Below are 25,033 nucleotides of genomic sequence, written 5' to 3'. Positions count from 1 at the left end.
ATGTTAGTATTAATTCTTTATAACCTCAATTTCAAAATTTGGATTCGTACGAATTAAACCCCACACGGAAGGCAAATATTCCTTTGATGGTTCAGTAAACTACGGTTACAACGAACTCAAAGGGACCACTTATTTTATGTTCGTTACAACCAGATGTCAGTATCAATTCTTCATAACCTCGATTTCAAAATTTTGATTTGTACAAATTAAACCCCACACAGAAGGCAAATATTCTTTTGATGGTACAATAAACGACAGTTACATCGAACTCAAAGGGACCACTAATTTTAATTTTCGTTATAACCAGATGTTAGTATTAATTCTTTATAACCTCAATTTCAAAATTTGGATTCGTACGAATTAAACCCCACACGGAAGGCAAATATTCCTTTGATGGTTCAGTAAACTACGGTTACAACGAACTCAAAGGGACCACTTATTTTATGTTCGTTACAACCAGATGTCAGTATCAATTCTTTATAACCTCGATTTCAAAATTTTGATTTGTACAAATTAAACCCCACACAGAAGGCAAATATTCTTTTGATGGTACAATAAACGACGGTTACAACGAACTCAAAGGGACCACTAATTTTAATTTTCGTTATAACCATAGCTGGTTATAAGCCTATGTACAACATATATACAGCAAATGGGTGGGACCAAGAAATAGTTCGTTATATCCGTCAGTTCGTTATAAGCGTGTTCGTTATGAACATAGTTTACTGTACTTCCATTTGGCTGTGATGCCATAGAACTGAGAAAAATCAGGGTGTAACGCCAAAAACATAAACACCAATGTTTTAATACTGCTGCCCTATTTATCTAAATTCGGTACTTGTCGGTTTAATTCATTTTCGATATATAGAAATCAGATATTTCTAAATACTTCACTCAGTCATACCAAGAAGTTGAAAGCATGAGAAGGTATAGTATTGCAGTAACACATCTGATTTTAAAGAGACTGATCTTTGAAGAAGACATAACAGTGGTAAACAAATGACATTCGTCATTTTGACAGTCATTTTTCTAAATACTTATATTTTCCCTGTATCTCAAGTCCACTGTGAAATCACAGAATTCAATTGCACAACAAAGGACACCACAAGTTGTGATTGGTTTGACTTTGTGGGTGTCTAGATGATGATTTGTCCGACAGCGCCGACACCAAGTGGAATCTCCACCTGTCTAAGACTTTGACCTCCGTGCCTTGATGAGGAGCACGAGGAACGAGAGGAAGCGGAATCCAACCAGCAGTGCACACATCAGCCCCAGATCTAGGACCACGTTGTCCTACAACATATTAAACATTGTTATCACATGCTGCATTTCGTTGTCTCTTTGTTTGTGTGTTTGTTGTTTAATGCTATGGGAAAAAAAATACATAGTTGAAATAACGGAAAAAAGAATGCAATAATACCAATCTCATTAAAATCAGATCTTAGTTCTTGCTACCGCTAAACAAAGATCTGAGGACATCCCATTAGGGGTCATGTCAGCTGAGCTGAGCTGAGCTGAATTTGGGTTTAACGTCGCGTCCAAGATTATTGCACTTATATATGCACGTGTGTGTGTGTGTGTGTGTGTGGCTGCTTGTACTAGTCCAGACTGATGTCGATTTATAGTGCTAGCACACTGAGATACCATGCCGCAGTTTAACATGAATACCCCACTCAGACACAGTATACCAACTCCGAACCGACCAGTCCTTGTTTTAGCCCCTTAATGCTGAGCACCAGGCAGCAGGGTAACAACAAGCACCATCTTTTAAAGTCTTTTGGTGTGACGTAGCTGGGAATCAAATCACCGACCTTCCATTCTCCATACAGACACTCTATCCACTAGACCACACACGCGGTTCAACAAAATGTGAAAATATCAATAAAAAAATTCAAAAATAATTAATATCCTTGAGTGTATCACAGGGTAATTTGTCCTGGAAATACAAGTTTCCATAGAGAACAATCTCATTAAAATCAGACCTTAGTTCTCGCTACCGCTAAACTTTCTAAACTTTGTTTAGCGGTAGCGAGAACTAAGGTCTGATTTTAATGAGATTGCCATAGAGAATTAAACCTAGAACCTAAAGCTAGGCTACCTTAGAGAAGTTGAGGTAGTTCAAGACATCTTTGCCATCCTTGTAGCACCGCTGAGGCCCATCGGTGCCGTTGCCGGGGAAAGTACCGTTGTTACCGCCACACTCTTTTAGGAAACAAACAATCAGAGGTAAAAATAATAATTTAGAGATCAAACAAAAAATACAAAAACAAAGCAACTAGGTTCTGCAGCTTGCCTGAATTATGAAGCAATAGCTTTACCATGCTTCATCCTTAATATGTGAGAAACATCTAGTCAGTCACATTGTAATTGGTACAATGGGAAAAACAATGAAGTAACAATGTATAAACATCATTTACAATAATGAGATTGCATGCAAATCAACAAATAACTTGAACAAACTTGAATTTTGGGGATTTTCTGTTAATTCTTAGCTTCGTTTTTTGGTGTGTTTAACCCCTGCAGTCATACTTTTCTTGAGTATAGTGCGCACCCAAGTATAATGAGCAACCCCCCTCTAGTGGATTCAGTATTTTGGATTTTTCTTTTACAAATATTATATTCAGAAAAAAATAACACAGTACCCCTTCAGTGAATCCTGGTAAACAAACGGGTGATAAGAAACTTGGTCAGTACAAATTTGAAATTTTAGATAAAAAATCACCAGACATGTTTATTTACTGTTCAAATTGTATTTTTTGTTGTGCTAGGCATTATTTTACATCCAGGGATTAAGATTACCTTGTGTATTTTCTCGTAAAGTAAGCCGGAAACAGCAGTCAGCTGTACACACGTTTTCTTGGAATCTACCGGTGATTTGGTTAAAACTTACCCAATGATTTAACAATAAAGGATTTTGATGCAAGGATCGGGAAAAATTGTATCTGGAACTATTTTTTTATCAGGAATAATATATTCCAATATCTTGTTATTTCAGTGGCAGCTTTTACTAAATATATCTAAAATAATAATAACCCTAAGCTTAGCTGATCACTATTGCCAGTTATTATCTTTCACATGGAACAATTTGACCAGTCACCGTAGAGTCTCCCTCGCACGTGACTGCGAGAACTACATGTTGACATAGATTCGTCAAACTACAACAAATATGACTTTTAACAAGTCAAAGTATGGCATTTATGATTTATGTATCCATTCTCTGTCAACTTAAGTTCATTTCAAGGCGTCAATAGCGGTAATCTGACCGTGGTTGGTGTTATAACGGAGAGTTGTGCTATATTCCGATTATTTCACACATGATTTCACCAGAAATTAATTAAAACAATATCAAAAGGAATTTTGAATAAAATTAAGGAAATAAGCCCCAAACGTAAGTCCAGATATACAATTAACACTTTTTATAACCAGTCAGTGTAATTACATGATTAATTTGCGTACTTCAGTATGGATTTGTTGACATGGTATTTCTGGTGTTGCGTGCTCACGGTAGTGTCTTTGTATTGGAGGAAAAAAACATCCAAACTCAAACCAAACCCTTCTACATAGCTGTGTTTTTTGGGGAAAAAGTGTGCACTATACTCAAGAAAATACGGTAAGATGCATTGGATGCCTGTTGTCAGAATACGTGGTCAGATGTGTGGTCATTTGTTGAAACCAGTCCGTATCACTCTCGACATTTAATCCCAACAGCTTGAGCCTGACCAATACTCGGTCAGGTACACATAAGTCAGGTATATGTATACTGAACAACAAAAGTTCCTGTGACATTGAATAAGATTTAATGCAAAGTTATGTTTTTTACCAAATCTGAAACAATTTCGGTTTGCTACAGATAAAAGACTCCTGTAAGTGTTCAAATGGTTTAATTTGCCATACTGACTTCAGAAAAAGCGTGATTTCATAAAAAACATGAACATGCCAAAATGTCATTTTACAAATCAAAAGCGTGTGTGTCCACCTCTGGACAACACATCTTCATCTAATGGAATGGACCAGGCGTCGCACAAAGTCCTGTGGGATGTGGCAGCCATGTTAAAAAAATTGAGTGTAATTCTGTCTGCCGTGGATATCCTCCCAAGGTAAACAGTCGACATTGAGCCTCACCTAGATGGTCGACATTTTCCCACTGGTTGACAGACAGGACCTCATTTGCATATTGGAACCATGAGAGGTACTTGAGCCAGATGAAGTACACGGGGACTGAGCTGGAAACAGTAGTTTAGTATCATTATCCATCAAACACATATTGGTTGGTTGGTTGTCTAACACCACAGTATCACATCTAACAAACACATATTGGTTGGTTGGTTGTCTAACACCACAGTATCACATCTATCAAACACATATTGGTTGGTTGGTTGTCTAACACCACAGTATCACATCTAACAAACACATATTGGTTGGTTGGTTGTTTAACGCCACAGTATCACATCTATCAAACATATATTGGTTGGTTGGTTGTCTAACACCACAGTATCACATCTAACAAACACATATTGGTTGGTTGGTTGTTTAACACCACAGTATCACATCTATCAAACATATATTGGTTGGTTGGTTGTCTAACACCACAGTATCACTTCTAACAAACACATATTGGTTGGTTGGTTGTTTAACGCCACAGTATCACATCTATCAAACATATATTTGTTGGTTGGTTGTTTAACGCCACTGTATCACATCTATCAAACACATATTGGTTGGTTGGTTGTTTAACGCCGCACTCAGCAATATTCCAGCTATATGACCGCGGTCTGTAAATAATCGGGTCTGGACCAGACAATCCAGTGATTTAAGGGACCGGTCATTTATGACACGGGTGGGTGGGTTGGAGATTGTTGATGCACTAATTAAGGCAGGGACAGGTAACTCAGGTACTCAGGTCGAATGGGTACTGAGTAGGACCCATATACCTACAGGACTACCCGGACCGTGATATATTGCTTAATGACAAAAATTGTCTAGAACACCACGGTTACTCTACAAGTCACTAATGTCGCATTTGTGTCTGAATATGCAAACATTCCTTCTGACTTTTACATGTTTGAATAAAGATAAAACTTCTCAACTTCAGTGTATGCATGACCAGATCGTTTTATACGTGCACATCTAAATACATTTTTCCAAGGCTACGGTCAAACTGTTCCCAATCAGACATTTTGTACCTATCTCTTGAGACCTTCAGTGGGTACCCGGGTAGGGTCGGGCAATAAGGGTGTGGGTACCTGGGTGAGAAATTTGGACAAGTCCCACCTCAGCCATCTTCCCAAGGCAAGAGAGTTAACTGACTTTAAAAAAACAGTTTCCACCTTTGCTGAACTTGGCTGGAATTACTGGGCTCGATCGTAGTGCCACCAGTGGCTATTACCAGTTATGTCCCTTCTAAGCCTCTCCTAAGGACTAATCAGATTCCACCTCTCGTATCATTTGCGTTTGCTTCACACAAAATGGTTGCACCCAGGCAGGATCGATAATCAAGATCTACATTGGGATAAAATGCGTCTTACATCGCAAAATGCATCAAATCATGTGAGCACCTTGATTAAAAACATGAGAAGATTTGGAAAATATCTGCTGACAACAAGTTGGTGGTGCACATGCTTTGCAAATCCTGCAATCGACCGAAATCTGCACGACAGTTTACAAACCGGATTTCAATTTCGTTGCGCGGTTTTGATTGGACTATGCATAGACTCGTAAGTCCAGCCAAAACGTAACTCCATAATACCAGCTTTTTTTTTTATAGTCAGTTAACTCTCTTGCCTCGGAAAGATGACCTCAGCACAAATGTACTGAAAATTATAACCCCCCCCCAAATGCTTGTCATATATGCCATGTCCTTATACATTTTTGTCCTAATCCTCCCTGGAAGGAAACATGCAAAAGCACTTTATATTTTATTAGCAAATGTCCATATACTCATGACCCTCCTCAAATTTGTTTATTATTTTTTTAAGACTCTCCTCAAGCCATTGTCATATTTTACTCCCTTTGATCCACAAGTACAGGTTTGTTGGTGACTGGCAAACCAGGATTCGAACCCATGATCATAGATTTCTGGTACGCAACTCTGCACAGCTGATTGGGCCACCTGTAGGGCTGGGACGGGTAACTCGGGTACTCGTGTCGGGTGGGTCCTGAGTATGATCCGGGTACCCACAGGACTACCCGGACTCGTGGTTAGTCACATGATTGATTGTTTAATGCCGATAACAGTCCAACTCTATGGTTACACAAAAGTCGCTAAATGTTCGCATTCCTTTCTGACAATGATTCACGCATTCCTTCTGACTCATATATGTTTGAGTAAAGATAAAGCTTCTCAATCCGACATTTTGTACCCTACTTGCGACTTCCAGCGAGTATGGGTCGGGTAATAGGGATTGGGTACCAAGGTAGTAAATTTGGACTCGTCCGATCCCTAGTCACCCGTGTCCCCTTATCAAGTGTAATACCTTATTTCACATTGAAAGAATTAGCAGAAAAGGTCTTACTTTCAAATATGAGTTTGATATAAAAATGGTGAGTTCAAGAGCGCTCTCAGCTCTTACCCATTATTGAGGAAGAGTCCACCAAACAACATGAAGGGGATGAGTAACGGGGGTGCAATGGCGAGAGCGATGTTCACGGAGCCCGATACTGTGGAGATGAGGTAGCCTGAAAATAGCATATCAACTTTGTTAGAATAGAAGTCCATCAAACCATTTTTACCATAAAAACACTCTCATCAAAAATGTATTTTTTAGAGTAAAAATATCATTTATACTTATCCTGACTCATACTATTGCTTATCTCAACTTATGTTTTAAAGGCAGTGGAAACTTGCTGAGCTGTGTTCCCAGAGAACATTCCCGAATGCACCCCTAAGCCACACAGGTGCACTGGAACCACGTGACCTAGCCGGTTCTCGGTCTTACAAATCGTCTACATCGTTGCAAGAGTTGCGCCCCTTGGACAGGCCAGAAACCTATGATTGTGGGTTCAAATCCTGGTTCGCCCCGATTATGTTTCTAGGGTTTGTCAGCACCATACCCATGCTCGTGGGTTTCACCAAAGAGGTAAACGTCTAAGACCTGCATCACTTGAGGCTTTAAGCTGACACGCCGTGATATAACTGGAATACTGTTAAAAGCGGCATTAAACCCAACTCACTCACTCATTCGCTCACTCCGAGTCATTCTTTATCCTTCACATAAACACACATAACTTCACATAAAGCATATGACTGGCTCAAACACCAACACATCCGTCATTCTAGCTGAGCAGTAAGAGTTTGCTATGAGTTAATCTGACGTAATCTACTACGGCCGGTTTGTCAAATCTTTAATATGAGAAGCATCAAGTCTGAATAAAACCTTTTAATGTAGCAACTTACCAAAAGATACTGCCACATTGGCTACAAGTATAACAACTCCAGAAGTTATCAAGAAGGTGACAGCATCATTGTACAGCCCTGCAACAAATCAATCAGAGCACATGTTACATATGTATGCCTTAAAAACAGACTAATCAGAGCACATGTTACATAGGTATGCCCTCAAACAGACCAATCAGAGCACATGTTACATAGGCTTGCCCTCAAACTGAACAATCAGAGCACATGCTACATAGGTATGCCCTCAAACAGACCAATCAGAGCACATCTTACATAGGTTTGCCCTCAAACTGACCAATCAGAGCACATGCTACATAGGTATGCCCTCAAACAGACCAATCAGAGCACATGTTACATAGGTTTGCCCTCAAACTGACCAATCAGAGCACATGCTACATAGGTATGCCCTCAAACACACCAATCAGAGCACATGTTACATAACAGTTGACATTGTAGAGATTACAAGAAAAGAGAGAAGGATTTTCCATAAATTTTAGTATAAATAATAATTGTAAACATAAATGTCTAAATCAAAAGGATACAAAATCTTCTGATTGCTTCTAGTCCTTATTAGATGAAGCAAAAGGATTCAATGATAAAAGATCTGACAGCACTTTTATATCGTCGGATCATAGGTGTTTTCAAACGGCCATGTTCATTGCAATTACTCGGGCTATAATGGGGGTGGGGGGGTGGTGTAGCATCACACAGACATTGTAAATACTCAGATGATGGTTTGTGTTGAAGAGAAAGATGTCTTTTATAAGTGAATGAGGTGTTTTACAGTTGTTCATGTGATAAGAGAGAAAACAACGAATGTTTCTTAAGCATCCGAAAACCAATAACACAGGGATAATAGATGGATACTTGACCTAAAACACATGTTCAGTAACAACAAATAATTGAGTTAATTAATTACAAACAGGCAGATATTTTTTATAATGCCTCTTAGAATTTTATGCAAAATGGCACAAATTAAGCACCACAAAACTTTGTATCATGAGTCAAGTATTGCATATGTATCGATACGTTAAGTAGGGGTATGGTGACACCTCTAGTATTTACCTATCATCCAATAGAGGACTAGCACCATCAGCCAGGGCAGGAACACAAAGGTTGGCAGCTGCAAAAACAATCAGAACCATGCAGCATGAAATACACATATCCCTGCCAATACTGCCATTTTCAGTCTAAGTCAAAATCGTTACCACGGAAACTCGAAAACAATTTTTTTTTATAAATCACAAACTATCAATCAAGGCACCAGTTCACAACAGAACCATCTATGTGAGACAAGTTTGGTTAAGAAATAGCTGTTGAAAATAATTTTATCTTACCTCCATGTAAGAATGTTGAGATCTGATTTGTTTACGTGATCTTGATAAAGAACTATGAATACTATAAATAAATTTCTGAGACGGAGAGTAAAATCCCTAATACCCCGCCATGAAGGAAACAGGCAGTGTGTGGATTTCTTAGCAGGATAATAAATCCCATATACCCCGCATCGAAGCAAAAGGCTGCAAATTGCTCACAAGTCTATGAAAGTCATGTATAAAACCCAACGAGGGATGCATAAAACTAATTATCATACCGCTATGTCATAATAAGATCCGGGGTAGAATAGGTCTCAGCAACACATGCTTGCTGTAAAAGGCGACTTTGCTTGTTGTAATAGGCGACTAACAGGATCGGATGGTCAGACTCGCTGACTTGGTTGATGCATGTCATCGATCCCATATTGCGTGGATCGATGCTAATGATATTAATCACCGGATTGTCTGGTCCAGACTTGATTATTTACAGCCTGCTGTCAATAGTTGGAATATTGCTGGATACGGCGTGAAACAACCAACCAACCAAAACCAACCATGTCAGAATGATGTGATCTGATTGGTCCACATGATCTTGATAAAATACTGTGTATCCCGCCTTTGAGGGGAATAATTTTCTCAGCTGGGGAATAAATATCTTATACCCCGCCACGAACAAGACAGGCTTCACATGGATTTCTGAGAAGCAGATAAAAATCCCTTATAACCCCGCTTCAATGTTAAAAGCCGCACGCTTTTTCTGAGAGAATGGAAGTCACGTGACATAGCATAAGCTTACCTCATCTCAATCAAACAGTTATTTTCTATCAATTTAGAATTTGTTTTTATTCCTTTACAATGGCAGATTGAAACATGTCGGTGTGATCAATTTGTTGTAGCTGGAGCACGAGGGGTACATGGGGTTTACAGCGTCCATGATCAGTATTAAAAACTGATAGGAAATATCCTTGGGGCTCAGGTTAACTTGTGTCACGTGACTTTCATTGACTCGTAAGCAACGTACAGCTTTTTTGCTTCTTAGCGAGGAATAAGGGATTAATTTCCGACTAACATTGGACGCATAAAACTTCATACACCCATGTGATACTGTTGCAACTTATATTATGTCATAATTATTAAATTCTTCATTGTTCATGCTCACCTCTGCAAATGTTTTTGCCAAGTAGTAGACATCAACTCGATATAAGCCGCTCCCATACTCCCTCATAAAGATGGCGATCTCATTAGGAAAAGACTGGAATCAAAATAGATGTCCATCAACAGATGACACAAGAAATATCTCCAACACTCTGACCACTGCCATGATATACTGACACTGCCATGATATACTCACACTGTCATGATATACTCACACTGACCTGATATACTCACACTGTCATGATATACTAACACTGCCATGATATACTCACACTGACCTGATATACTCACAATGACATGACATACTCACACCGACCACTGCCATGATATACTCACACTGACCTGATATACTCACACTGACCACTGCCATGATATACTCACAATGACATGATATACTCACAATGTCATGATATACTCACACTGACCACTGCCATGACATACTCACAATGACATGATATACTCACAATGTCATGATATACTCACACTGACCACTGCCATGATATACTCACACTGACATGATATACTCACACTGACCACTGCCATGATATACTCACAATGACATGATATACTCACAATGTCATGATATACTCACACTGACCACTGCCATGATATACTCACAATGACATGATATACTCACACTGACCTGATATACTCACACTGACCACTGCCATGATATACTCACAATGACATGATATACTCACAATGTCATGATATACTCACACTGACCACTGCCATGACATACTCACACCGACCACTGCCATGATATACTCACACTGTCATGATATACTCACACTGCCATGATATACTCACAATGTCATGATATACTCACACTGACCACTGCCATGATATACTCCCACTGCCATGATATACTCACACTGACCACTGCCATGATATACTCACACTGCCATGATATACTCACACTGCCATGATATACTCCCACTGCCATGATATACTCCCACTGCCATGATATACTCACACTGCCATGATATACTCACACTGCCATGATATACTCCCACTGCCATGATATACTCACAATGACATGATATACTCACAATGTCATGATATACTCACACTGACCACTGCCATGATATACTCACAATGACATGATATACTCACACTGTCATGATATACTCACACTGCCATGATATACTCACAATGTCATGATATACTCACACTGACCACTGCCATGATATACTCCCACTGCCATGATATACTCACACTGCCATGATATACTCACACTGCCATGATATACTCACACTGACCACTGCCATGATATACTCCCACTGCCATGATATACTCCCACTGCCATGATATACTCAAAATGTCATGATATACTCACACTGACCACTGCCATGATATACTCACAATGTCATGATATACTCACACTGACCACTGCCATGATATACTCACAATGACATGATATACTCACACTGACCACTGCCATGATATACTCACACTGCCATGATATACTCCCACTGCCATGATATACTCACACTGACCACTGCCATGATATACTCACACTGCCATGATATACTCCCACTGCCATGATATACTCACACTGCCATGATATACTCACACTGCCATGATATACTCACACTGACCACTGCCATGATATACTCACACTGACCACTGCCATGATATACTCACACTGACCACTGCCATGATATACTCACACTGCCATGATATACTCACACTGACGACTGCCATGATATACTCACACTGCCATGATATACTCACACTGACCACTGCCATGATATACTCACACTGCCATGATATACTCACACTGCCATGATATACTCACACTGCCATGATATACTCACACTGCCATGATATACTCACACTGACCACTGCCATGATATAATCACACTGCCATGATATACTCACACTGCCATGATATACTCACACTGACGTGTGCCATGATATACTCACACTGCCATGATATACTCACACTGACCACTGCCATGATATACTCACACTGCCATGATATACTCACACTGACCACTGCCATGATATACTCACACTGACCACTGCCATGATATACTCACACTGCCATGATATACTCACACTGCCATGATATACTCACACTGACCACTGCCATGATATACTCCCACTGCCATGATATACTCACACTGCCATGATATACTCACAATGACATGATATACTCACACTGACCACTGCCATGATATACTCACACCGCCATGATATACTCACACTGACGACTGCCATGATATACTCACACTGCCATGATATACTCACACTGACCACTGCCATGATATACTCACACTGCCATGATATACTCACACTGCCATGATATACTCACACTGCCATGATATACTCACACTGCCATGATATACTCACACTGACCACTGCCATGATATACTCACACTGACCACTGCCATGATATACTCACACTGACCACTGCCATGATATACTCCCACTGCCATGATATACTCACACTGCCATGATATACTCACACTGCCATGATATACTCACACTGCCATGATATACTCCCACTGCCATGATATACTCACAATGACATGATATACTCACACTGACCACTGCCATGATATACTCACACTGCCATGATATACTCCCACTGCCATGATATACTCACACTGACCACTGCCATGATATACTCACAATGACATGATATACTCACAATGACATGATATACTCACAATGACATGATATACTCACACTGACCACTGCCATGATATACTCACACCGCCATGATATACTCACACTGACGACTGCCATGATATACTCACACTGCCATGATATACTCACACTGACCACTGCCATGATATACTCACACTGCCATGATATACTCACACTGCCATGATATACTCACACTGCCATGATATACTCACACTGACCACTGCCATGATATACTCACACTGACCACTGCCATGATATACTCACACTGACCACTGCCATGATATACTCCCACTGCCATGATATACTCACACTGCCATGATATACTCACACTGCCATGATATACTCACACTGCCATGATATACTCACATTGACGACAGAGAACATGCTGCTGAAAGAGGCGTTGGTGATGAGGAGGAAGAGAGCACCGTTGATGTTCATGACGCCCTCCTGGTCGTATACCTGATTGAGGTAGATCAGCCCCAGCACCACAGCAATCAGCTGGAAAAACAACCAACCAATAGATCAGTCGAGTAGATCAATGCTCATGACGTGAATTATTTACAACCGCCACCATGTTGCTGGAATATGGCTGAGTGTACAGTTAAGTCTCGTTAATCCGACGATCGGCTTTATCCGACACTAATGATGGGAACCGATTATCCAACAGTCAAATTGCAGCACCATCTGGCGTTCTGTATTGTCAACGCCTTTCGTGTTCACTGACGTTCTGTATTGTCAACGCCTTTCGTGCTCACTGACGTTCTTTATTGTAAACGTCCTTTCGTGTTCACTGACGTTCTTTTTTGTAAATGTCCTTTCGTGCTCACTGACGTTCATTATTGTAAACGTCCTTTCGTGCTCACTGACGTTCTTTATTGTAAATGTCCTTTCGTGCCCACTGACGTTCTTTATTGTAAACGTCCTTTCGTGCTCACTGACGTTCTTTATGAACACATTATTCTTTCTTTTCTTATGGCGTCTTTTCGTAACATTTGACTATTGATATTAATACTTTCGACCTTTGTTTCAACTTTGTATTTGTTTAACCAGCGTCTGTTTGTTTTGTATTTTGACCTTTATTAGTAACATTTAGTTCTTTATTCGTAATATTTGACCTTTATTGTGTACTTTTGCATAATCATATGCAACCAACCATGTCAGAATAACGGGACTTGACTGTAACTTTCTCCATTAATATAAACTAACATGCAAAATCTTGCCATTACAACAAACATAAGTTGCTATGGTTACTATTACTTACCAACGTCTGAAGGACCCTGATACGGAACAAGATGGCGTCCCGGAACACACTGACCCAACTTCTCCACAGAACCGTTCCGAACTGCCGTATCCACGAAATCTGATACCTGTCAGGAATATCCATCATTAGTATTATCATAATAATAAGAAATCTCCCAAAACTCCAACGATCGCCTCCATGATCTCGTGGATAGTGCGTCTGCCTGGAGAGCAGAAGGTCAGAAGTTTGATACTCGCACCATTCCAAAAGACGTTCAAAGATGGCTTTTTTTTTAATATATGTGACGTTTGTAGAAAAGGGACCTTATGGCTGCTAGGATACAACTGGGCTGTGATGTCATAAAGATGTTGGATGTCAACTTACTTCAGTGAAGATCAATGTGTGCAGACTGCACAAAATATCTCATTTTTCTTTCGTTAGTTCGTAATGTAAATAAAAACTGTATTTCAAAACCTTTCAGCATTCATGTCTACCTTCAATTCAACAATGATTAAATTTTCATTGTGTTCATTGAAATTCCTGCATTTTGATTAGCTGAATTGGTCACGTATTATTGCATTCATTTCCCAATGAATGTAAAAAATTAAGCCACCCCCACGCGCACTACTTTTATTACTGCAGAATGTCCAGAATTCCAATATTACAGTCGAGTGAATTCCCTTTCTGCTGATGTGTATCGTCGTGCACAGCACATTTAGAGACATTTAGGCATATTCATTGTCCAAACTACCCTTTGGGATCGAAAGCCGAGAAGGAATGAAACAGCAAATATGCAGGCTCGCTCAGCTGATTTATTCCCCACTCGCCTCGGTTCCACAACTTTGATGTGTTCAGGTTTCATTTCTAACTAGCATTTTTCCAACTGTGTTTTCCCATTTTCAGGGAACTTATGTTTGAATCTGGCGGTAACTGACCATGTCATTTGAAACAGCCGCCTTTTCCCGGACATATTTCTTTCGGTTCGTTACAGTCTGACTGTTGCAGTTCTTCTCGCCTCTTGCCTTGATTGACAGGTCCAATGAACATTGTTTTGATCCTACTCTCCATTGATTGGCTACTGATTTTGTAGGCGTGTCAAGTTATGTGCATAAATTAAACGATCACCTGATTCATATCATGCCACAATATGTATTCATACACCTGGAATGTTTATCAATCTCGTCCTTTTTTGTCTGTTTTGAGATATACAACTGTTTTTGGTTAAACTATTGTAGATAAAACATGTTTTACATTGTTGAATTTAATTATAAGCATTCATTGTGTATTATGTCTAAAAACTGCAATTATTGCACAAACAACTATAAGTCGGAAAATGAGTCCTAATGTTTGATGTCATGTATCTGAGTGAGTGAGTGAGTGAGTGAGTGAGTGAGTGAGTGAGTGAGTGAGTGAGTGAGTGAGTGAGTGAGTGAGTGAGTTGGGTTTAACGCCGCTTTTAACAGTATTCCAGTTATATCACGGCGTGTCAGCTTAATGTGGGAGGAAAGCCCGAAGCGATGCAGGTCTAAGAGGTTTACCACTTCGGTGAAACCCAAGAGCACGGGTATTGTGCAGCGAATCGCGGCGCCTTAGACGACTAGGCCACTCGTGCCCCCGATGTCATTTACCTCTGTAATAAATATGAATTGAAGCTTGTGAATGGTTTTTTTGTGTGCTGAAGATACTGTATTTCTAATATATCATGAAAAGTCAAAATGTGATTTTTCACCCATAAGGTCCCGTGTCTCCTGGTGGGTCCCATATTTCATTGTCAGAAAGTCTCCAGTGTACACAGAAATACACCGTTCATATCCCCAGCTATGTTATACCAAAAGAATGCCTGGCGCTCAGTATTAAGGGTGAGGTGAAATTAAATGGGGTTAAACGTCGCGTCCAAGATTATTGCACTTATATAGCGACGTGCATGTACGTGTGTGTGTTTGTGTTGCTGCTTGTACTAGTCCGGACTGATGCCGATTTATAGTGCTAGCTAACTGAGATACCATGCTGCAGTGAATACCCCACTCAGACACAGTATACTGACTCCGAGCCGACCAGTCCTTGTTTTAGCCCTTTAATGCCGAGTGCCAGACAGGGTAACAACAAGTACCATCTTTTAACGTCTTTAGGTATGACGCGTTCGGGGATCGAACACCGGACCTTCCGCTCTCCGGGCGGACGCTCTACCACTTGACCACGGAGGCGGTCCAGTATCAAGGGGATAACATCGGAAGGCTCGGCTTCAGTATACTTTGTCTGAGGGGAATATACATGTTAAACTGCATCACGGTATCTCAGTGGACCAGGACCATAAACCCACCAAAACTTGTACAAGCAGCTGCACACACACATGCATGCTAGGACTGGGATGAGTCCAAATTTACTACCCGGGTACCCAACACCCTATCACCCGACCCTACCCGGGTACCCGCTGTTGGTCTCAAGAACTAGGTACAAAATGTCTGATTAGTAATTGTTTTACCACAGCCCTGGCCAAAACATGCGTTCACTGAAGTTGACTGAAGCTTTATCTTTACTCAAACGTATACAAGTCAAAAGGAATGTGTGCATCGTCAGAAAGAAATGCGAGCATTAGCGACTTGTATTATTACCACTGAGCTATAATGAGTTTTTGTCATTAAACAATATATCACAATACTAACCACGGGTCCGGGGAATCCTGTGAGTACCCGGGTCCTACTCAGTACCCACCCGACCCGAGTACCCGAGTTACCCGTCCCAGCCCTAGTGCATGCACATTGCTATATAAGTATTCTTCAGAGTTTGGAAGTCTTGAACCTCCATCTCTTTGGGCTTTCCCAGTTCTTATCTGACACGCTGTGATATAACTGGGGTGTGAAGTTCACTCAATCACTTGTGTGGGAGTATAATCAACAATGACTCTGATAGAAATTTACCATTTTAGTGGACTCATGCAGAGAAATTAAGGCTACTTTTCAGGGGAAATCTAGGATTAGATTCCATGATCAGTGTATCCTGGCACATATAAGGGACGCAACTCTGCAAATCAAATCGTGGTTGTTAAGACCCCTTGGCAACCCATGCCCCAAAAGGTCCTAGGGAAAACAAAAGGATTGTGTTTTGAATGCTTTGATCATTGCATGTCATTTACCACAGCTACTAGAACTTCAAGCAATCCAAAAAAACTAAGATAACGCACCTGTCATTTCCATTGGAAAAAGCATCTTCGAACTGTAAGATAAAAATACATAAGTTAAATACATAATTGATAAAATTATTCAGTCTGCATCAATCTAAAAAAATCAGATCTTAACTCTCACTACTGCTGAACAAAGATCTTAGGCATCATATCACGGCTCATGTCACATGACCTTTTATCCAGCCAATCAGAGCGTCGCTTACCAGATTGGGAAAGTGACAGTTGGAATTAGGGCTGGGACGGGTAACTCAGGTACCCACAGGACCACCTGGACCCGTGGTTAGTTACTTGATCTATTGTCTGATGACTAAACTTACGCTTTCTTTTTGACAATGCACCATTCCTTCTGATTTTTCATATGGTTGAATAAAGATATAACTAAAGTCAACTTCAGTGTATGCATGATCAGATTGTTTGATACATGTATCTTAATACGTTTTGCCAGGGCTATGCTAAAAAAGATCCCAATCGGACATTTTGACACATCTCCTGAGACCTACAGTCGGTACCCGGGTAGACTAGGGTAATAGAGGGGCGGGTACCCGGGTAGTAAATTTGGACTCGTCCCAGCCCTAGTTGGAATGGCTTTCTAATCATGCAACCTTGAAAAGGTTAACACAGGGTATGCAAAACAACAGTTACAGGCCGTATGACTGATTCCGTCAAAATCATTGTTTTTCTCTCGCTTTAATTGCATAAACATTTGAGTGAGTGAGTGAGTGAGTGAGTGAGTGAGTTGGGTTTAACGTCGCTTTTAACAGTGTTCCAGTCATATCGCGGCGGGTCAGCTTAATGGGGGGGAAGCCCGAAGTGATGCAGGTCTCAGACGTTTACCACTTCGGTGAAACCCACGAGCACGGGTATGGTGCTGACAAACCTAGAAACATAATCGGGGCGAACCAGGATTCGAACCAACAATCATGGGTTTCTGGCGTGCCCAAGGGACGCAACTCTGCACAGCGAATCGCGGCGCCTTAGACGACTGGGCCACCTGTGCCCCCGCATAAACATTTGAAACAAAAGAGACTTTGCATGTATAGTAACTAATTAGCTAATGTCAACTGTTTTATAGTCATTTCATTGGTCATTTCAAGTTTGCAAAAGGTCGTTCTGATGCGACCTGTAATGGGATGTCCTCAGATCTTTGTTTAGCGGTAGTAGCTTGGTTGATAGCCTGTTATCGTACCCCACCAACGTTGATCATAACATCAATCACTAGATTGTCTGGTAAAGACTTGTTTGTTTACAGACCGCCGTTAGACAGCTGGAATAATTGCGGAGTGCGAACCTCATACAACAAAAAAACCAAAACAATTATTATGAGTGTGTTCAAAATAAAACTTACAACCAGAAAGGATATCTCTGTATATATATAGCAAGATCTTGTGAGAGCGATAGTCCATTCAAGATGGCGCGCCCAGTGAGTGATAGTGTTCGATGTCGACAGGGTAACATTTAACTGGTATGCAATGTTCTATGTGATAGTATATGTGATGCAAGGGAGGTAGGTTGTTGGGGAAATGACAGTTAGACGTTAGTGAGGTTGAGAGTGTTGCATGTCTATAACCAATTAAACAACCTTGACTAAAGACATTGTTGTGTCATCAGGGCCATATTCCAATAGACCGTATTCGACGTAATAAGCGCCCCACTCTAATAAGCGCCAGTGGCGATATTTGCTAATATATTGGCTAGTGAGCGATCCCAATCAGCACCCCTTCCGATTGATCAATGTACACAAGACTTATTTATTCCTGTATAATATGCACTCGTGTGTTATATCACCCTTAATTATGGGCAATTAAATTCTTGAAAAATATATCTGTCGTATGTAAACACTTCAGGCTGTTAGCATAAACCACGAAATTACGATCTTTCAACTTAAAATAATATTCTAATAAGCGCCCCCTATTTCTAATTTTGAGAGCGCCCTGGGTGCTTATTACGTTGAGTACGGTAACTGTATTTTTGCATGTTGGGATTGAACACCTGGTGTCTTTTCTGAATGGTCTCCAATGGTAAACACACAGATTATAGCAGGGATAAATGTCAAAGCTTACCACAACCGAAGAAGTTTGGTCCTGAGCGATGCTGTTGACATCCTTGATGTTTGTCTTCATCTTCTCATAGGTCTCGCTGCCATTGAAAGCATCACACAGTTGCTGAAAACAAAGTGCCACATTGTCTCATCTATGAGTGAGTGATGTTTTACACCGCTTTTAGCAACATTCCAGCAACATTATGGTGGGGAACATAGCATAGTCGCTTTTAACGGCAAGCATAGGTTGCTGAAGACATTTTCTACCCCGGATCTTCACAGGTCGACATTGCAACAACAGAACAAAATTAGCAAACTAAGTAAGAACAAATGTTTCGTCATGTAGTACAACAATCCTGAGTAATTTCGTGATATTAATAATGTGCATATTTACAATGTGCCAAATCAACATTGTAGTGAGTGAGCTTGGTTTTACGCCGCTTTTAGCAATATTCCAGCAATATCACGGCTGGGGACACCAGAAATGGGCTTCACACATCCACATTGTAAACAATGCTCAAAGCGTAACATTATTACCCAGGTCAATGCATCAGTGTGCATTTAAATTTTATATCTCAGCTCCCTGGGGAGTATACAACCCAAGCTGAGAGGCACTAGAAGGTTAACAGTCACATTACTACCAGTCCTACCAGGTACCCATTCATTGCTGGGTGAATGATATTTAAATGACACGTGCTTCAGTGTGGGGCAGGACTGAAGCCCTAGAATCTCCCAGGAGCAGACACCCATCCAACTACTCTCCGAGACCAATGTTGTTTAACTTCACCTTATTTGTACGGTAATAATGGAACAAATACAAAGAGACTGCCCTGTATGGCTTTATATCTACCTGAATGATCAAGAAAGTTGACTTTTTATCCAATGAAGGCTCTGCTTAAAAAATCTTGGCAATTGTCTACTAATCTGGTAGTGGTATGCAAGGTATAGGAATCATGAGTTACCTCCACTTTCTCCCGACACTCTGGTTCTCTGCCTGGCACAATGGCCAATGTAAGCACATAAAAGTCTGCAGGGTTGTAGTTTTGAGGGCAGGGGTGGCCCCGGCTGAAGGAATAGAAGAAAAATACAGCGAACCACATTCATCCGTGCCTGAGCCCTTAGTCTCTCGACTATATTGCTGTTTGGATTATCTCTGCATGGGCGGATACAGCTTTTTTGAAAAGGGGGGGTGCATAATTAAGATCTATTTATTGTCTTTGGTGGTAATTTATACAGAAATAAAGATTTTTTTCGAAATAAAAAGGGGGGGTGCGCACCCCCGCAAACCCCCTCTGTATCCACCCATGCTCTGTATGATTTAAGTGACATTCGAGAGTGGGGATTTATGATAGGGGTGTGGGGACAGATGCGATTATAGAGGGGAGGGGAGAAGAAGCATGACAAAATGACGCAGTGAAAAAGGGGAATCGCCAATATTTATCACAACTATATGACACAGCTCTATATTTTTCCATAAACATTTATAAATTTGAACAGTATTTAGGGACTAGTAATTTATTATAGGGAGGGGGATCATGCTAAATGTATCAGAGGTGGGTTGGTTGGTTGGTTTGTTGTTTAACGCCGCACTCAGTAATATTCCAGCTATGTGACGGCGGTCTGTAAATAATCGAGTCTGGACCAGACAATCCAGTGATTGATATCATGAGCATTGATCCACACAATGGGGATCGATGACATGCATCAACCAAGTCAGCGAGCCTGACCATCCGATCCCGTTAGTTGCCTTTTACGACAAGCATAGTCACCTTTTACGGCAAGCATGGGTTGCTGAAGACCTATTCTAACCCGGATCTTCACGGGTCATCAGAGGTGGGAGGATGGGGGTTGGGGGAAGAACATGACAAATATGTTACTATGTCCTTAATGTGTACTATGTCTTCAGCATTCCATGCTTGTCGCAACTTATGGGATCGGGTGGTCAGACTCGCTGACTTGGTTAATGCATGTCATCGTATCCCAATTGCATGGATCGATGGTCATGATATTAATCACAGGATTGTCTGGTCCAGACTTGATTATTTACAGACCGCCACCATATAGCAGGAATATTGCTGAATGCGGCGTTAAACAAACAAATAAAACAAACAAATCAACAAACACATAAATAATAAATCGGTATTCCAGACATTTTCACGGGTCATAATGTATCACAGAGCTAGAGCTAATCACTCTATAGAAGTAGAATCAACAGATTTGAGGGATTTCTACAAACTCAAACCATGTTATGGTTGGTATATACTTTCTCTATTATTTTATATAATGGCCTATAGTTACATAGGTTTTACTTATTGAAAATGCCCATTTACAATGTCACGATAATTCCTGCCTCAGATTCAACTTGAAAATATGTTATATTTCTAAGCCTATGGACTTGACACAAGTTCATTTGAACAGTAGTCTAGGTATGTGAAGTTATAGTTCAAAGGGCATAACTTATGATAACTTTTGGCAACTTGGTCCATGTTGATGGCAGAGTTGCATCCCTTTGGCACGCCAGAACCTGAGTGTGTGTTTGTCAGCACCATACCCGTGCTCGTGGATTTCACCAAAGTGGTAAACGTCTGAACCTGCATCACTTCGGGATTTCCACCCACAAGGAGCTGACACCCCATGATATGACTGAAATACTCTTCAAGTGGTGTTAATCCCAACTCACTTACTACCAATAGAAACAAACCACACAGAACTTCTTCAGATGTAGGTAATCATTAAGTACTGACCTTGAGAAGAAGTCAAAGGCATCTTTAGATGAACCCATGAATGCTGTCCTCCCTTCCGCCAGGAGTAAAACCCTGAAACAGCAATGAGTGAACCAGTGAACCAGTGTCTTAACAAATCAAACTGTGCCCCAGTTATACATGTTTATACTTTGTTCAGATGGACAGAAAGTCCTGCCTCAGAATCAACTGCACCGACAATAGCGTGACATCATCATAAGTGACGATGACATTGCACAACCTAATCTGGCAGGTGTCATAACCCTTACATCACAAGTCTTATGGGTCTCACGTCATACTCAATCTCATTAAAATCAGAACTTAGTTTTCGCTACCGCTAAACAAAGATCTGAGGACATCCCATTACGGGTCACGTCAGAACGACCTTTCGCGAATTTTGACCGCCCAATGAAATAACTGACAAGAAATCGACATTAACCAATCTAGTTTGAAACTAGTGTCGTAAAGCTCGAGAAAGCTGCCTTCTGATTGGTCATTCCACTGGTCGGTCAAAGTTCGCGCAAGGTCGGTCTGATGTGACCCGTAATGGGATGACCTCAGATCTTTGTTTAGCGGTAGCGAAAACTAAGATCTGATTTAAATGAGACTGGGGTTTCACCAAAGTGGTAAACGTCTGAGACCTGCATCACTTGGGGCTTTCCTCCAAAATTAGCTGACACACCGTGATATAACTGGATACTGTTCAAGAGGCGTTAAACCCAACTCACTCACTCACTCCTAATTCACAGCGAGAGAACTATTGGAAGGACACCTACTCGTCAAACATGGCAAAGACCTCTGAGGACGGCTGATGGATGGTACACAGGATGGTTCTGCCCTTGGACGCCATGTTCTGGAGGGTCTGGACAATGTTCTGGGCCATGAAAGAATCGAGCCCCGATGTCGGCTCATCACAAAACATCAGTGGGGGGTTGGTCAGCGCCTGAACAGACGTTTCAATGTAAGTCGTCATGTCAATTTAATGAGAAGACCATTTTGTCAAAGAAATATTATTCAACATCATATAACATAGGTGTGCAAGGCTGTAGTTAACTTATTTTGACAGGGTGGGCAAATATTTGTACAAGTATCACTTGTCCCCAACTTGTATTTTCATGATTTAAATAAAACTGATTTCTATAAAAATCCCCCGGCTGGCTACGCCACTGGTGTGTAAAAAAGTTAGAAAGGTTTATATTATGACCCCAAGAATAACAGGGTGGTGAATATATGCATGGACACCATCAACAACAATACATGTAATAACAGACTGTGACAAGTATGATTGGCCCTGGAACAATGGCTACAAAACTTGTGATCACCAACATCTAATATAAGACTGTGACAAGTATGATTGGCCCTGGAACAATGACTACAAAACTTGTGATGTCCGACGTCTAATATAAGACTGTGACAAGTATGATTGGCCCTGGAACAATGACTACAAAACTTGTGATGACCCACGTCTAATATAAGACTGTGACAAGTATGATTGGCCCTGGAACAATGACTACAAAACTTGTGATGACCGACGTCTAATACAAGACTGTGACAAGTATGATTGGCCCTGGAACAATGACTACAAAACTTGTGATGACGGACGTCTAATACAAGACTGTGACAAGTATGATTGGCCCTGGAACAATGACTACAAAACTTGTGATGACCGACATCTAATACAAGACTGTGACAAGTATGATAGGCACTGGAACAATGACTACAAAACTTGTGATGACCAACGTCAAATACAAGACTGTGACAAGTATGATAGGCACTGGAACAATGACTACAAAACTTGTGATCACTGACGTCTCATATAAGACTGTGACAAGTATGATTGGCCATGGAACAATGGCTACAAAACTTGTGATGACCGACGTCTAATACAAGACTGTGACAAGTATGATAGGCACTGGAACAATGACTACAAAACTTGGGATGACCGACGTCAAATATAAGACTGTGACAAGTATGATAGGCACTGGAACAATGACTACAAAACTTGTGAAGACCGACATCTAATATAGGACTGTGACAAGTATGATTGGCCCTGGAACAATTACTACAAAACTTGTGATGACCGACGTCTAATACAAGACTGTGACAAGTATGATTGGCCCTGGAACAATGACTACAAAACTTGTGATGACGGACGTCTAATACAAGACTGTGACAAGTATGATTGGCCCTGGAACAATGACTACAAAACTTGTGATGACCGACATCTAATACAAGACTGTGACAAGTATGATAGGCACTGGAACAATGACTACAAAACTTGTGATGACCAACGTCAAATACAAGACTGTGACAAGTATGATAGGCACTGGAACAATGACTACAAAACTTGTGATCACTGACGTCTCATATAAGACTGTGACAAGTATGATTGGCCATGGAACAATGGCTACAAAACTTGTGATGACCGACGTCTAATACAAGACTGTGACAAGTATGATAGGCACTGGAACAATGACTACAAAACTTGGGATGACCGACGTCAAATATAAGACTGTGACAAGTATGATAGGCACTGGAACAATGACTACAAAACTTGTGAAGACCGACATCTAATATAGGACTGTGACAAGTATGATTGGCCCTGGAACAATGACTACAAAACTTGTGATGACCGACGTCAAATATAGGACTGTGACAAGTATGATAGGCCCTGGAACAATGACTACAAAACTTGTGATGACGGACGTCTAATATAAGACTGTGACAAGTATGATTGGCCCTGGAACAATGACTACAAAACTTGTGATGACCGACGTCTAATATAGGACTGTGACAAGTATGATTGGCCCTGGAACAATGACTACAAAACTTGTGATGACCGACGTCAAATATAAGACTGTGACAAGTATGATAGGCACTGGAACAATGACTACAAAACTTGTGAAGACCGACATCTAATATAGGACTGTGACAAGTATGATTGGCCCTGGAACAATGACTACAAAACTTGTGATGACCGACGTCTAATATATGACTGTGACAAGTATGATTGGCCCTGGAACAATGGCTAGAACACATGTAATGACAGTTGTCTAATAACAGACTGTGTGGGACAAGTCTGCCCACCTCTGAAGTAGAGGAACCAAAAGTTGGGACTACAGATCTCACTACAGGGAAATTCTCACCTCTGAAGCGAAGGACAGTCTCTTCATCTCACCACCTGAGATGCCCTTGGTCCGGCCTGGCGTCCCGATCTGTGTATCCACACACTTGCTCAGGCCCATCTAAAGGCAAGCAATTACAAGTTTCTGGTGAAGTATGGGATCAAGTTGGTTGGTTGTTTTACGTCG

General features: G+C 40.8%; 1 protein-coding gene across 1 annotated transcript in view; it reads right to left on the bottom strand.

Annotated features, from left to right (window-relative positions):
* Nucleotides 1-804: 804 nt before the first annotated feature.
* LOC124144324 (protein white-like) overlaps nt 805-25,033 on the bottom strand; it is a 41,705-nt gene continuing 17,476 nt past the window's right edge. Inside the window, exons 6-20 of the mRNA XM_048381317.1 lie at nt 24,869-24,967; nt 22,499-22,665; nt 21,726-21,797; nt 19,944-20,046; nt 19,004-19,105; nt 16,944-16,975; nt 13,784-13,889; nt 12,889-13,020; nt 9,869-9,961; nt 8,459-8,516; nt 7,394-7,471; nt 6,570-6,675; nt 4,123-4,223; nt 2,099-2,202; nt 805-1,293 (exon numbers count right to left, since the gene is read on the bottom strand). Coding sequence (XP_048237274.1) covers nt 1,189-1,293; nt 2,099-2,202; nt 4,123-4,223; nt 6,570-6,675; nt 7,394-7,471; nt 8,459-8,516; nt 9,869-9,961; nt 12,889-13,020; nt 13,784-13,889; nt 16,944-16,975; nt 19,004-19,105; nt 19,944-20,046; nt 21,726-21,797; nt 22,499-22,665; nt 24,869-24,967 — 1,458 coding nt within the window. The 3' untranslated portion in view covers nt 805-1,188. The remainder of the gene's footprint in view (nt 1,294-2,098; nt 2,203-4,122; nt 4,224-6,569; nt 6,676-7,393; nt 7,472-8,458; nt 8,517-9,868; nt 9,962-12,888; nt 13,021-13,783; nt 13,890-16,943; nt 16,976-19,003; nt 19,106-19,943; nt 20,047-21,725; nt 21,798-22,498; nt 22,666-24,868; nt 24,968-25,033) is intronic.

The sequence above is a fragment of the Haliotis rufescens genome, unplaced genomic scaffold (genome assembly GCF_023055435.1).
Source record: "Haliotis rufescens isolate VD_foot unplaced genomic scaffold, xgHalRufe1.0.p SCAF_37, whole genome shotgun sequence".
In the NCBI taxonomy this organism is placed as follows: Eukaryota; Metazoa; Mollusca; class Gastropoda; order Lepetellida; family Haliotidae; genus Haliotis; species Haliotis rufescens.
This window is presented reverse-complemented; position numbering and strand designations above follow the sequence as displayed.